We start from the raw sequence: 15,188 nt of genomic DNA, 5'->3' as shown, positions 1-15,188 counted from the left end.
TGAGCTAACATCCGATGCCAATCCTCCTCTTTTTGCTGAGAAAGATTGGCCCTGGCCTAACATCCATGCCCATCTTTGTCTACTTTATATGGGACACCGCCACAGCATAGCTTGACAAGCCGCATGTCGGTGCACACCTGGGATCTGAACCCACGAACCCCGGGCTGCCAAAGCAGAGCACGCTCACTTAACCACTGCGCCACTGGGCTGGCCCCCTTAGCTATTCTTAATTGAGCAAAGCTTTAAGGGATGCATGGATTTGGAGTTTGTTTTCCCTTTTTGGATTGGAGAATGCTGAGTATCCCAGAAAGTAAGGTCTAATATGTTCAGACTGCTCCGAGAACCTTGTGGGAGTTCTTTAACTATGCAAATAATGTTTGCAGTAATAATCTATTTTATCACTGGTACTTGGGGGAAAAAACGTTTAGTAGTTGGTTTTATTTAACTGTGTGCTTTAAAGTTATAAAAAAGTATTTTTTTATAACAATGTGCTCTAATTAAACAATCTCATTAATAATACTGACCTCTCCATCAGATCCTATTGCTGAGCACTGACCTGATTTCCTAAGGAACTGGAATATGCACTTGCCCCGGGTTGGGGTGGGCTTTGGTACTTCTATATCCTTGTTCAGTTAGGAAGCAAGAGGTTGCAACATCTTTGTAGTAACCAAAAGATAATGTTCTAAAAGCAGATTAGCATGTAGACTTTTGGTAGTTTTGTATGTGTACTTTACTGTGTCCAGTAAAAACAGGGAAATATCAGACAAAAATTATCCAATCCAAATAATGACTGAGGTGGCTATTCTATCTCACTTTATATCCTCTTAATAAGTGTCATCAGTAATATTTAAGTCACAGCTTCAGTTGGTTCTGTAAATATTTATGGGGAACCAAAGTGTTCAGAATATTTTTATTAGCAGGATTCCTAAATAGAAGATTATTCAGCTTAATAAAACAATTCTCTTGAACTTTGTTTTCTTGGAGTGGGAGGGAGTATATAATTTTATGAGGACTAGAAATAAGAGTTTCTTGTTGAGAGTGGCTTCCATTTGCTTATTGATTATTTCAGTTTGACATATGTGCTCTTTATTATCTAGTTCTCATCTCGTTTACATTTCCACAAGAGCAGTGACGCTCAGTACGCTTGTTTTGGGAGTCAGGGCTCAGTAACATTGGCTGACTTAGCAATGTTGGGGAGAGGGGATGAAGGGATTAGAAAGAACCCCAAATAATTCTGCTCCGCCACTCTCTTCTTTTGGAATCATTGCTCCCGAGCCCCCTGTACTGCCCTTCTGTCTCCTCACGTGTGGGATTAGATTTGTAACAGCTGCTGTGGACATGGTTGCCTAAATCTGTGGAATGTTTTGCTAAACGCTGTTGGTGAAATAGTGTGCATTAGGCCTGTAACTACCCCCCGCCCCCTTTTTTTTTAACTCATCCTTTATCCTAGTTTTTACTCACTTGATCACTTTATGATTTTGCACTTTGACATCCTATAGATTCATTAAGAACTTTTATTCCAAGCACTGGGGCTTTATTTAACCATGATGATTAGCCAAAGTGTTATTCTGTTTGAGCTAAGTGATGACAATGTATTTGATTGGAGATGTGTAATTGTTATTTTTAAATCAAAGTAATGGATTATGATCTCAGAATAGGAACATGATCCAGAATAATAATAATAATTAGAACAGCAACCACTTAGAAGAAAATAACTGCTGCATCACAGACCACAGGGCCCTGTGTGCCCTAAGTCCTGCCTTCCTTTGCAGTCCCATCTCCTTCCTCACTCCCCCCCTCTCACCTTGGGCTAACCTCACTGCAGCCCTACAGTTCCTAGAAGTAGCTGAGTTCTTTCCTGCCTTGGCAATTACACTTGCTGTTCTTTCTACCCGGGGAGCTCCTCCACTGGTGTTTTCTTGGCTGGCTCCTTCAAGTCTCACCCATAGTCTTGCCCCCTTAGGGAGGCCTTCACTGGCCACAGTGACTAAAGTCATCTCCCCCACCCCAATGCCTGTTCACACATGCAGTGCACATCATCATCTCTCATAACGTGGTATTTATTTCCTTCAACATTAGGAAACCTGAGTTGTGTCTCCTTGGTACTTGTCTGTCTTCCCCACTGGACTCCAAGCTCCATAAGGAGGGTAAAGACTATACCTGTCTCATTCACCACTGCAGCCCCAGTGCCATCTTGGCACCTGAGTGCTCAAAACATATTTGTGGTTGAATGAATGGAATATTCTGAGGCCCCAACTGTTCCTGAATCCATTTCAAGATATTTCATACTTAGTACTTAGATATTCTATACTTAGTACTTCTATTGTGATAACATATGATCTTCCAGTGGTTGAATTTAACCAAGCTGTGCCAACTTTTCTCAGGCATATGAAGGATCAGAATAAGAAGGTGGCCAACCTCAAGCACAATCAACAGTTGGAAAAGAAGAAGAATGCCCAGTTACTGGAAGAGGTTCGCAGGCGAGAAGATAGCATGGCTGACAATTCGCAGCATTTGCAGGTGAGCCCAACCTTCTCCTCTTAATTCCTAAATAATTGGAGATTGACTCTCTCAGAAATGTACTCATTGCTGTAGGAAAATATGCACAGAAATGGTGGACTTGCCTTTGCTCTGAGTCCAGCACTAACAATGTACTCTCAGGGAACCCCATATGTCATTCTGATTACAGAGCATCATTTTCAAAATGGTGCCCAAGAAAAGCTGATTATGGTGGAGCCTACTAATGCCGCACAGAGTCTTTTGGTTCCTGTATCACACGTTAAGAGGTAAGGGCTGCATTTATATAGTTGGCATAGAGCTTGAAACATGGAAATGTCTTCCTTTTAGAATTAAATTTAAGCTGTTTTGGTGTTAGTAGAAGGGATCTGTGTGCACATTATCACAGAAGGTATTTGGAAAAGGATGCATTAAGCTGATCTCAGACAGTTTACAAAACTGGTTTTGTTTTCTTCAAAACTCTGAGGCTTTGAGACAGATCATTATTCTGTCTTTTCTGTGGAATATAGTTATCTCTGAGTAGATGGCCCTATCTCACAAACCAACCAACTGACTGAAAACACCAATTTTTCCTCATTAACCATCCCTATTTTTGGCAGTGGAGTACTCCCCATGTGCTCAATAAAACATTCAAGCTAAAACAGGGCATTTGCTTTGAAGTTCCATTATTTATTCCAGTCTGCCTTTAAACGGAACAGTTCAAGTTCGACTTGGCTGGAGTTCATGTTAAATTTTGCTTATTAATTAGTGTCTTTCTCCAGTTATATATTAAGTTTCCTCCTTAGAGATAGAAGAAGTTAGATAATTTTAATATGTACTCATAGATCATCTTTTTAATTGACGATAAGAGAAATAAGCAATTATTCCAGAGTAGGAAATATAAGGAAATGCTTTGCACAGAGCATGGCACATGGGGGCTACTTAGTCAATATTAGTTTCTTTTTTCTCTGTGTCCTCGAGGTGCCTTTATGGTGTCAGTAAAGCCCCTTTGCATCAATGCCTGATTTGGATGGCACAATAGTAGCATCAGGTCCTTTGTTTGGTCCTGGGACCACCTTAAAATGGATTGGTAGCTTATTTGAATCCACAGCTTCCTCGATGTTCTTGGCAAATCATGCCCCAGGGTTTTGGGTCTTAGTATCCCCATCAGTCATTTGAAATATTTGATTGGAACCTACAGACTGAGATAATAATAAATAAAATTTACAGAACATTTTATTGCCTTGCCAGGCGTGTATTCTCCTTTATTCCTCACAATAATTTTGTTGATTTTACATATGGTAGAACTAGAGTGTCAGAAAAATTATAAAGTGACATCCTAGTAAGCAGTGGAGACAGACCTGACTCCAGGTTTTCCTGCCTTCAAGAAACTAATGTAGAGGAAAATTAACAGTAGTAGGTACCATTTATTGAACTTTTCAACATACTGGGTACTATGCTATGTACTTTATAGCAGCTATTTAATTTTTATGTCATCTGGGTTGGTTGGGACTCTTAGTTGCAAGTGACAGGAACACAATCTGAACTAAGTCAAAAAGGGAATCTGTTGGCTCAATTAACTGAAAAGGCCAGGGGTGGACTTGGGACCTGACTACATTCAGATATTCAAACTATGGCATCAGGAATCTGTCTCCATCCTCCTCACAGGTGTGCTTTGCATTTTGTTGTCTTGATTCTCTGGAAGAGTGTCCACCAGCACCCTGGTGATGCCAACAATGGCCACCAGCAGCCAGCTTACATTCTATGAGTGCAGTCACCCTGAGGGGAGGAGAAAAGGTCTTTCTTAGTAGTTCTAGAAAAAGATCAAAGGCTGATAGATTGCATAAATTGGCCAGGCCAGGATTAGGTCATGTGATCACCTGGTACCTAGGGGAGATGGGCTAAGAGTAAGGCCAAGTGACCTCTCACAAGAAAGACAAGAGTTCTGTTACCAGAAGGGGTGCTGGGCAGGTAAAACCACAGAGATCCACTATAGTTTAACTATTATTCCATTCAGTATATGAGAAGAAGGAGGCTATGAGAGGTCAAATAACTTGCCCACAATTACTTAGGTAATAAGTGGCAGGGCCAGGACTCAAACTCTGATCTGACTATCTTTAGATGGTGAGAGTTCTGGAGAATTAAGAGAGAAAGGCAAGAAAAATGTGGAGTGGCAGCGAGTTTTCATGGAACTGCTGGGATTGGAGCTAAATGAGTTTGAAATGGGAGGGATAGAGTAGAAGGGAAGGCTCTCTAGACAGGAGAACTATCAGCAAAGGTACAGAGGTTGCTTTGAGCAAGATATGATCAGGGCACAAAATGTAACAGACCACTTGATCATGGTGGCAGTGAGGTACGTGTTGTTGTTACCTTTCTTTAACTGACTCTGGAGGTAGAATGCCTAGGATTCATTCCAAGCTTCAGAATTTACTAGCTGAACGTCCTTGGGCAGATTACTTAACTTCCCTAAGCCTCAATTTCCTCATCTATGAATTGGTAATAATAATTGTATCTGTTCCAGAGTTGTTGTGAGGATTAAAGAGTCAATGCATATAAAAAATTTAGAATTGTACTTGGCACAAGTTATGCTCAAAATAAGTGTTAATGATTAACTGTTATTATAATAACAAGGAAAAGGTAAAAGAAACATTTTTAAAAAGTTGTCTGATATACGCATAGGTATTTATAGAGTTCTACTTTGATGTGCATTGACCATCAAAGTTTCTATATTTTCTATATATAGTAATTTTTTCTTTCCTAAGGACACATCTAGTTATAGAAATTAATGTCTTGTTTTGGCTCATGAACTTTTGTATGGCAATATTTTTATAAGGGGCCTTGATAACTACCTCATAGACCTATACGTAAAAGATAGCATGGTCTGGAATTGCTTAGTTGCATTCCTGACCACCCCAAATAAAAGACAGAATTTGAAATGCAGTAAAAAGTAATTACGATTAATTTTGATGAAATGTCTCTAGTTAAGTTATTAGAGAGTGAATCTCCAACTTTCCTGGATTGCTAAGCAGATATACTCAGATGCAATAATTACTGCCTTCTGAAGACAGGACTTTCCTTTCTGGGGACATTTGATTTTTTAATATTGCTGTTGTTTTAAGTACTTCCTGTTTATAAGTTAGCCTGTTAAGCCTTTTAAGTGTCAGTCAACTGGGATCTGGTTTGGTTGGCTGGTTGGTTGATTGGTTGGTAGTTGTGAGATTGGCACCTACTGAATTTGACTTGTTCTACACCAGTATTTTGTAATGGTTGGACACCCTGACTTCATGATTTCAGCCAGGTATTACATCCAGATAGGTTTTACAAATAGGTATTACCTGCAGAAAAGTCTCAGGTAGAGTATTGCCTGCAACAATAATAGCTGTTGGATCAGGCTCCACAGAGAGATTGAAGAGATTCAACCACTTGGTATGAAAATCAGAGACAAATTTGCATGTAGTTAGAGTGACCATGTTATTTATTGTCCAAATCAGGACATAGCAATAGGCAAAAACTGGGCCATTTCAATCAAACCTAGATATATAGTCATGCTAAGAAACGTTTCACAAACCTGAATTTTAGTTCTTAAGTTTATAGTTTTATGGCAGGAATTGCAAACTCAAATGCCCTCAGAGTCTAGGTTGGTAACATAAATAAGAAACAGATTTGCGTGTAAGAAAAATTGTGGTGTCTGGTTCTTTCAGCCTGTCTTTTATTTTTTATTTTTGTAGATATGTATCAGTTAGCAATTGCCATAATAATGCTGTGTAGCAAATCACCCCCAAACTCAGTGACTTTAAAGCATCAGTAGTTATTCTCACAGATTTTCAGGTTGACTGAGTGGCTCAGCTGCTCTGGGGTGGGCTTGGGTGGGTATGTTTGCTTCTCACTGCCTGGCTGTGGGTGGCTGGGGCATCTCTGTTCCACACGTGTTTATTCTGAGACTCTGGCTGAATAGGCACCAGCAACCCAGGGAAAACTCTTCTGATGACTATAGCAGAGGCATAAGAGAGTCAGTAAAAACATGTAAGGCCTCATAAGGCCTAATCTTAAACTGACACTGTGATTTTCACTCCACTTCATTAGCCAAAGCAAGGCACATGGTTGAGCTAATAGTCAAGGGTTGGGGAAGTACACTTCACCCACAAAGAGATCATTGTAACAGGGCAGATACACGGAGGTGTGAAGAATTGAGACCAATCATTCAAGCTACTAAAAGAGACAAAGTTTGGAGAAATATTTCTCTATTATAAGATAAACAATAACAGAAACATAATGAAAAATTACAGCTGCAGGGGCCTTGGTATATGGATAGAATCAAGAATGGTGGGGGCTGTGGGAAACTCATGAGGTCATTCCTCATTGAAAGGATTGGGACCACTAATCTTTGGCTGACTGTTGCCATAAAGGTGGGCCTAGGTTTGAGGGACCTTCTGATTGCTGTAAAATGTGAATTTTTATGTGAAATCTATGGATTTTAGAAAGTTGGTTCAATTTTTTTAACTACTCTGTGGATCCAGTGAAGCACATGTGCAAGTGAATTGACCATTTGTTTGTAGCCTCTGTGGCACAGCCTTGCACTCTGATCCCACTGGGTTCACATGGTGTAAATAAAGAGACTAAGAATGCACCCTAGCTAGCCAGCTGGACCCAGTGAAGAGAGATGGCAGTTGAGTGTATTTGTCCTGAATCCTTTTTTTTTTTGTTGGAAAATACCTTAACTATCTTGAATTATTGTTCCTCAAAGGAAATATCCACACTCTATAAGAATAGAGAGTGTTCTTGATTTAACTTCTTAAATCATTTTTTGGAGAACTGGCAAGGAGAGCAGGAAGGGAAAGATAAAGAGCCATGAACTGTCCAGTGTTCAAATACTGGCCCTTATTATTATTCGCTCAGGACCTTGAATAAGACAGAGAACCTCTCTGACCCTCACTTTTTTCATCTGTAAGTAGGGGTTACAATCTCTACCTCCCTGGATGGGTTAAATAAGATGAGGTTTATGAAAGAGCCTAGCACAGTACCTGATCTATATGGGGTTCAGTCACTAGAGCTTTCTCCCAGAGAGACTGATAATGAGCTTTTAACCATAGAAGACAGTGACTGTTGGGAGTATCGCCCAGCAAGGCCTTTGCAACTATTTTATACTGATGAGTAATACAGATATAGAGCTTGCACGACTAAATGAAAGTTTCCAATAAAGCATTAAAAAAGCATTTTGGGCAATAAGGAGGAAAAATTAAAACATTTTTCAAGTTTATGTTGAATTGCATGTGAAAGGAAGATGTGAAAGATCGTGATTTTCTTGTATAATTCTGTAGAACTGTTCCCCAGGACACAGATTATGGAGTATGATATTTATGTCTGGCCTTATCTGGCCTTGGGGCTTTGGGCTTCTGTGAGTCCCGTTAGAGCCTGCATGGAGATTTTTCAACAAGGTGTCTTTCCGGAGATTCGCGCTAAGTCGTCATTACCAGAATGGGATGCATTTCCCCCCACCAACCTCTAGCTATTTCTTGCTGAGTAAATATGCTGATTTGAAATCCCAGTGGACATCTTTGTAGATTTTGGCTGCATTTTTCCCTGTGCAGCTTATCGAGTTAATGAACTAACATTCTAAGAAATGCACAGGCCAATATTTTATGTTCCTTTTCTGTTGTATGTCTGCAGAATTCTCTTCAATTTATTGCCTGAAAACTAAAGTCTGTTCTTGTGTGCTTCCGTTTCCAAATTATAGGTTCCCAGGGAATTGTAAAGTTTCTTCTCTGCCAGTGGTTAAACCCAAGTGTGATCAGTTTAAAAAGCAAATGAATGTTCCCATTTATTCTTGTCCTTTTAGTAGAGTTCTAAAAAATAAAAAAAGCTAGAAAGACAATTTTATTTTTCAATTTCTGCAACTCTGTACACCCATATCTTTTTCCAAGGGGACTTCCTTTACTTTGCTCCTCCAATTAGAGTTGGAATCAGCTAACAGAGGAAGTGTAACAAATAGCATAAACCTCAAAAATGTGTAGCTTTCAGCAAAACATATAGTTCATCATGAAGTTCCCAAGCTTTGCTAAGTTGTTTCTTTGCAGAGGGACACGTATGTTTTAAGCAGCAATTTTTAAGCCTCATATCTATATGTCCATCTCTCCAAGTCACTGAGTTAAGTTCATTTCTCTTTCAATTCCCTAAGCTTAAAATTGTTACTCTAACTGTGATCTATGTTCATGTGTTATGGTACACTTCTAAGTACTGCCATTAGAAGAAACTTGACCAGCAGAGTTAAGAGATTCATCATTGTCAAAACACGTTTATTTAGTTCCTAGTTTTTCATGGCTGTTTGATAGGCATAGTGTAGAGTGATTTAGGAAGGCTCCATTTCAGCCATATTCTTCAACACGTGGAAAGATGAGAAAAGTCATCCTAACATAGTTTCAAAAGAAAAATCCACATTTGTTCAAATTTTCATTAGAACTTAACATGACTTTTTTTAACACTGCAAAGTGTTGTGTTTTGTTTGTCTTGCGATTTTCTACCTTGATGGGTAGAGATTGGGAAGTTCCATTAAGTTGTGGGTAAATTCCATTGCATTGTTGAAACGTGGACTGAGCCTCATCCAGCATTTTCAGACTCTTGTTCGTGGTTTCAGACAACGAGAAATACTCAAGTATTTGCGAGTCTGCGGAGCACACAGAACATTGGCGGATAGGACTGAGGGTTAGTACAGAAATGCTTTCTTTCCTTGGGGATTTATTTTGACATTTGTTTTTCTTTCACACTCTAATCCCCCACGAGCCAAAAACGACTTTTGTTGTAGCAGGTCCCTATGGGCAGTCTCAGAAAATCTTATTTGACAATCAGTTTCTAGTAGCCTTGAGTTGAAGTCGTTACTCTTTGTAGTAACTCATAGACTGTCAGGAGTGACAAGGCATCCTGTGCAATGTATTTGGGAACTAACCATTTGTTAGAAATGTTCCAAAAAGCTAAGTGAAATTGTGTAAATAAAGCTGTTGTGTGTGGAGTTTTTCTTCTTTCCTCCCAGTAAAGTATTACTTGTTTTTCCAAATGTGCAGTAACTTGCATATTTCTTCTGAGAAACGTCTTCTGCTTTTTCCTGAGGATTTGTGACCTAATCCTCCACTTCATACAGCCCCTCTGTACAAACACAATATATATCTATGGAAAAGAGAGGTTTACCCTTAATCAAGTGTCGCCTAATCTACCTACTAAATTACCCCCTGGAGACAGAGTGGGGTTCATTATTCTTTTCTGAAGGGTTTTCAGGTTTCACTCCATTTGTGGCTCTTCGGCAGTCCTCAGCAAAGTGAATGTTTGTCATAGACTGAAGATCCTGCAGAATGAAATGCAACATATTTGTCAAGTGAAATCATTGTTATTACGAGAGTAGAGTCTTAAATGCTCTGGAATGACAAAGCTTGAGGAGATGGGGGCTGGAAAAAGGAGTCTTGCTAGAATGAGATGGCAATCTCGTATTCATTTTGAGGGAGGTTACTAAGGCGGACCAGACTATTTTTTAAATGTTATCCCATTTTGTGCCTTTTGGTCCTGAAATATAAATCGAAAAGAGAAAGGCAGCCTGCGTCCTACTGTGATCTCCAGTGAGAATTAGAAGCAGAAATAGTTGTGCAGAAGGGAGGGGTGTGCTTCAGATCTAGGGAGAGGAAGGCTTGCTTTGTAGAGTCTGCCTTTCCTCTGTTTACCTTTAGCTCTGGCTTATTTTGAGGTGCGGTTTGGGCTATAAACTGGAGGCATCATTTTTATACGTTTATTAAAATCACTGCTGATGATCAGTTAAGTCAACAGTAGCAACAACAGTGCATCTCAGCCAGAGCTTGTGTGCTTCTCAGAGTGCGTTCAGGGAGTGATCTTCATGCCGCATCCTCACTTTGACCTTGGAGATTGGGTGGGGCAAGTTTGTATGTCTTCATCTTGTAGATGAGGAAACTGAGCCTCAGACAGTTGTTCAGTGATTCATCCACAGTCATGGGTCTTCTTAAAGGCAAAGCTTTGAGGAGGCACCGATGCTTAAGAGTCCTTCCTGTGAAGATCAGAGTAAGGCTCAGCTTTTGGATACTGAAGAAGATGCTTTCCTAGGCAGAAGTTTCTCCACCAGAAGTTGTGCTTTCAAGAAGTTGTGCCACAGAGAAATGTGTGTACTGGGGAACAGCTATGTTTTCCTATTCTGCTTGAATCCAGAGGATGTGCAGTATAATTTTCAAAGTAGCTACAATGAAGGCCTTACTGAATAACCCACAATTTGAAGGCAAGAGGACTGAGAGAAGAAAAAAATTCTGACAGCGCACCTTATTATTTTTTTAAAGGTAGAATTTACATAATAACTCACACGCGTGGCATTCAGTAATCCCTAGGGGGCAATCGTGTTCAACATGTATCAAAAGAGCCAGTCCAGTTAAACCAGCTCTCCCTAGCCAGGGTAATTAAGGCAGGTTTACCCTGAGATATGACTAACAGAGGTTAGTCAGAAGGGCACCTGCAAATCATAGTGCATGTCACCTCGACATCAATAACCTCTTTCGAATAGATGCTGGTATTTCAGCACATCGCAGCCCAAGGCAGAGACCTGGGCATGGTTAATTTTTAAAAATGTTAACTTTGACTTATGGCTTGTCCAAAGCATTGCTAAGCTGTATATTCAAACACTCTAGATTAAGGAAATGACAATCAATGACATGGGCGATGATTTAGATGGAAATATTGCAAAAAGAAAATACAGCTATAAAATCTGTTCCTATTCACTTAATAGTCTCTCCTGTAATATGTGTTTGGGAAGTTGGTAATTTGAATTTATGACACTTTTAATTTCTTCTCTGCTGTTACACTTTCCCTCTACATCTTACTTATTTATGTTGCCTGGAAAACCCCTGCAAAGTTAGGGAATCATAAGTTTTTCTTACTAGACAAGCCCCTTGTTTTGCTGATGAGGGAAGTAGGGCCCGGCAAAGGCAAATGACCAGCCCAAGATCCCAGAGGGAGTTAGTGGCAGAGGAGCTACCAGATCCCAGGCCTTTTGCATCCTTGTCCAGTGCCATTTTGCAGCCACTGCTTCCATAAGATGTGTCTGCCTTCAGTAGGATTTGAACCATTCACCTTCTAGCCCAAAGGTCAGGCCTGTGCTCCCTTGGGGCTGGATATTAGATTGACCATCTAAGATGATGTAAAATTACCCTTCCCAGTAAACTAGGCTTTATGCATATTGTATAAACAGGATATTCTATCATCTCTTGTCTCTCTTATGTCTTTAAAATTAGAGTAACTAAAGAAGAAATAGCAAATGGGTGGTGGATAAAATTGTTGTGAGAACAGACCAGGGGACTTAGGACTCTGGATGATAAATAAAACTTGGTTTAAATTATTTATATCTTTACCATGTTTCCTCATCCGTAAAGGGATGTCACCCCTAAAGAGACTCAGGAAGTCGCTTATCATGGAAAACAAGTGTGGATTGCTTAGATAGTTCCACAGTAAGAATGACAACTGCTGCTTTTTATTGAGCAATGAACTAGGCCAAGGATAATGTCTTTGGTTGAATTCCCTGGGAAATTGAAAGTCTGAGATTAACATGCAGGAGGTTTATTGGCGGTGCTCTCAGGAACGGGGTGGGGGAAGCAGGATAGGGCACAGGGAGAAGTTGAACTGTAATGTAGTTAGTTGTAACAAAGGTCTCAGCAGTTCTCATCAGTTGCTCTGGAGTTGGGGTGGCCATTTGGAGGGAGTTGACCCCAATTGAGATGAGAGGGCTGGGTCTTTGTAACCCCTCATCAACAAGTCAGTGGAGGTGAGCAACCGCTGGGGAGGGCATAACCTTGGGTAATACAGCTCTCAGGGAAGGCACATCCCTGGCATCTGGGGAATGAGTGCCTTGGTCCTAAAGAGGGATCTGGGCAGCGCACCATTGCATCTACAGCAGATAACCAGGATATATGTTGTACTCTCCCCTTTGACACCCACGGCAGACGCACACAGCTGATCTCAGGATTCTTACCCACCCAGTTTCATAATTCTTTTCAATACAAGCAGCTGTTAAAAACCAACCCTAGTTGGCTAAGTTGCTCTGTATACACACTGACTTGTTTAATCTTCCCAACAAACTAATGAGGTTGCTGCTATCTTTGAAACCATTTTACAGATGAGAAAATTAAGACGGTGATGTGAAACAAGACAAAGAGCTGGAGTTCTTTCTCAGGTCTCAGTTATGAGTAGGGCACCCCTCTCTGTCCTATGTGGAACTGTCTCTTTACATGCTTTAGTTTGGCCACAGTAACTATAGTAACAGTGAAGATAATGGTCAGCCTACTCCAAAAACAGATGGAAAAGTTAGGTGGCATAAACTTGGGTAAGGAGGTTCGCGTGGATTTTATGGGGAAGTGGATAAGCTCCTTTCAACTAGTGAGATAGACTGAAATGCCTTTTTTTTTTTTTACATGCCAAAATTTCTAAACTTTAAGAATGAAATGCTTCTTAAAGCATATAAGGCTCTGCCTTCACTTCATCAAGCAGTCCCACTGGTGTTTTTTGAGGGAAGGCCTTCTGAAGCACGACTCTGCAGTGGGGCTACATGTGTCTGAGTGGGTGAGGGATGAGGTTACCAAGGGAGTTCAGAGTCTAGGTTCTATTCTAGGCTCAGTCACTAATTAGCTGTGTAACTTTGAGCAACTGATTTTTTTTCTCTCTGAGGCTGTTTTCTCATCTGCAAAATGAAAGGCTTGTGTTGGGGTAAGGCCCCTTTAAACTCTGAAATCCTGAAGTCCAGAGACTAACTGAAGGATACATACGTGTGATGATTTAAAAGCACCATTCAAGATGGCAGCTCATGGACCAACTGGGGATGCTGCTGCCCAAATAGAGCATCATGTCAGTGGCAAGGATGTCCTCCAGTTGGGAATTCAGGAAAATGGGGGAAATTGGTCTCCTTCAGTACCAGCCCAGTAATATATTATCTGGCTTGAAATATAATTTATTCTAAGAATTCTTTCTGTTCTCTATCTGAAGTGCAAGGTCTGCCATTTTAAGAAAACTTTTGCAGTGTGTGCACTAAAACATGTTTTTTTTCTTTAGAATAGTTGGTTATAATAATACATCCCCTAATTGTTACTTTTTTTGGTGTAAGATAAACATTAGAACTGTGACAGTCTGGACACAAGATACACAGTACAGGAACTCCTCAGAATTGAGCCACTTGTGTTACAGATTTATTTCTTAAGGACAGAAGCTATGTGGCTTTTAAATGTAATTGTTTATGAAGTAGGCTATTGTTTTAATAAGCCACTATGTCAATAGGGGCTATTTTTCCCCTTCAACTGTGTGGGTCATAGTAAGCTGTGGGAAAATAGAAAAGACTAATTTGACAAAAACCGGGTTGATATTATCTAGGTTTGCATTTCCCAAAGCATGTTTATCAAAGTGAAGTTCTATGAGATACTATTAGAAAAAAGGATTCCATTTGTCAAATGCCTTTGGAAAACAATACATACTCTCTCCTTTACTTGGAGAATCACAGTACATGTTAGCGTGTTAAATACTCTGAGAAGTCCTGCAGTCAAGAGAACTGTTTAATGTTCTTTAATCCAAAATTTCTTGAAATCATTTGACAAAAGAAGTCTTTTTCTTTTTTCCCTGGAACATCTATTAACATTGCAAAGAACTAGTATTTTATGGAACTTGGGTAAATGCTGATTTAGGCAATTCATAGTGCTGATAACTGAGATGTGCAGTCAGCTCTTTGCTTACAGTTTGAGGTTGAACAAATTCTGTAGGGACACTTTATTAAACATGATATTATCTTTGCTGAATAAGAATTCACCTGGGCATCTTTCAATGGCTTTGTACCTCCACTTGATTAAAAAACAGTTCTGTTGGAATGACTGGTCAAGGAAGTTCTACTTCTGATATACTTTTAAAAAATTGACCTCATTGAAAAATTTGACGTGAAACAAACTTGAAAAATGTTTATGACAGGCATAGTAACAGTTCCTTCTATCACTCCTTGACTCTGGGATCTGCATTGACTTTGGATTATAAACTCACATTGCGCTATGCCACAAATCCAAATTTGATAAGGAGTGTTTTGGAGGAAGATGTGGAAATGATCTCAGCCTTAAAATATAAAATTGAATTTTTAAGGTATCCATTGTTAATTCTCACTTGGATGCAGTTTTGCCCTCTTCCTGCTAAAGCAGTTCATTGGCAGTGCAGAATATAGTGTTTTAGTTTCCTGTTATGCTGTCAAAATCTATTATACGGGTTGAAAATGAAGCACAGAGTGTCCCTGTGTCATTACCAGCAGGCTTGCTTTTATTTTGGTTGTACTTTTTTGGCTGTGAAAGGATCCTTATGAGAAATTAGAAAACCACAAATTTGAAAATGTTAACAGTTAAACAATATAACCTTGAACGTACGTCTCCTGGATACCTGAGTCTGATCATAAATGGGCCTATAATTTCTGAATGAACTGCACCTCTCTTAACCTGGCTTACTCATGGCTTTACCCTTTTCTTCATCTCACAAGATTATTTTCTACCTGACTCTAAATGGAAGATTAAGGCCATACTAGACTGTGGCTTGGTTCACCTGGATCAAGTTTCACTTCACAGGAATTACCACACGTACATTAGAGTCCAATGTTTGAGACCAGGGTAGTAGTTAGAATTGTATTTTAGGGGCTGTGAAGT

General features: G+C 39.8%; 1 protein-coding gene across 7 annotated transcripts in view; it reads left to right on the top strand.

Annotated features, from left to right (window-relative positions):
- ERC2 (ELKS/RAB6-interacting/CAST family member 2) overlaps positions 1-15,188 on the top strand; it is a 907,827-nt gene that overhangs the window by 484,622 nt on the left and 408,017 nt on the right. For all 7 annotated transcript variants that reach the window (XR_015552235.1, XM_087431197.1, XM_087431195.1 and 4 more), the window contains one exon: positions 2,385-2,520. Coding sequence is in view for 6 of the 7 variants with exons in the window: in XM_087431197.1 (XP_087287323.1) it covers positions 2,385-2,520 (136 nt within the window). In the remaining variant the exon portion in view is untranslated. The remainder of the gene's footprint in view (positions 1-2,384; positions 2,521-15,188) is intronic.

This window comes from Ceratotherium simum, chromosome 5, assembly GCF_057802395.1.
Source record: "Ceratotherium simum simum isolate JZ-2026a chromosome 5, ASM5780239v1, whole genome shotgun sequence".
Classification (NCBI taxonomy): domain Eukaryota; kingdom Metazoa; phylum Chordata; class Mammalia; order Perissodactyla; family Rhinocerotidae; genus Ceratotherium; species Ceratotherium simum.
Note: the sequence above shows the minus strand (reverse complement) of the source record. Positions and strands in the feature narration are given on the sequence as shown.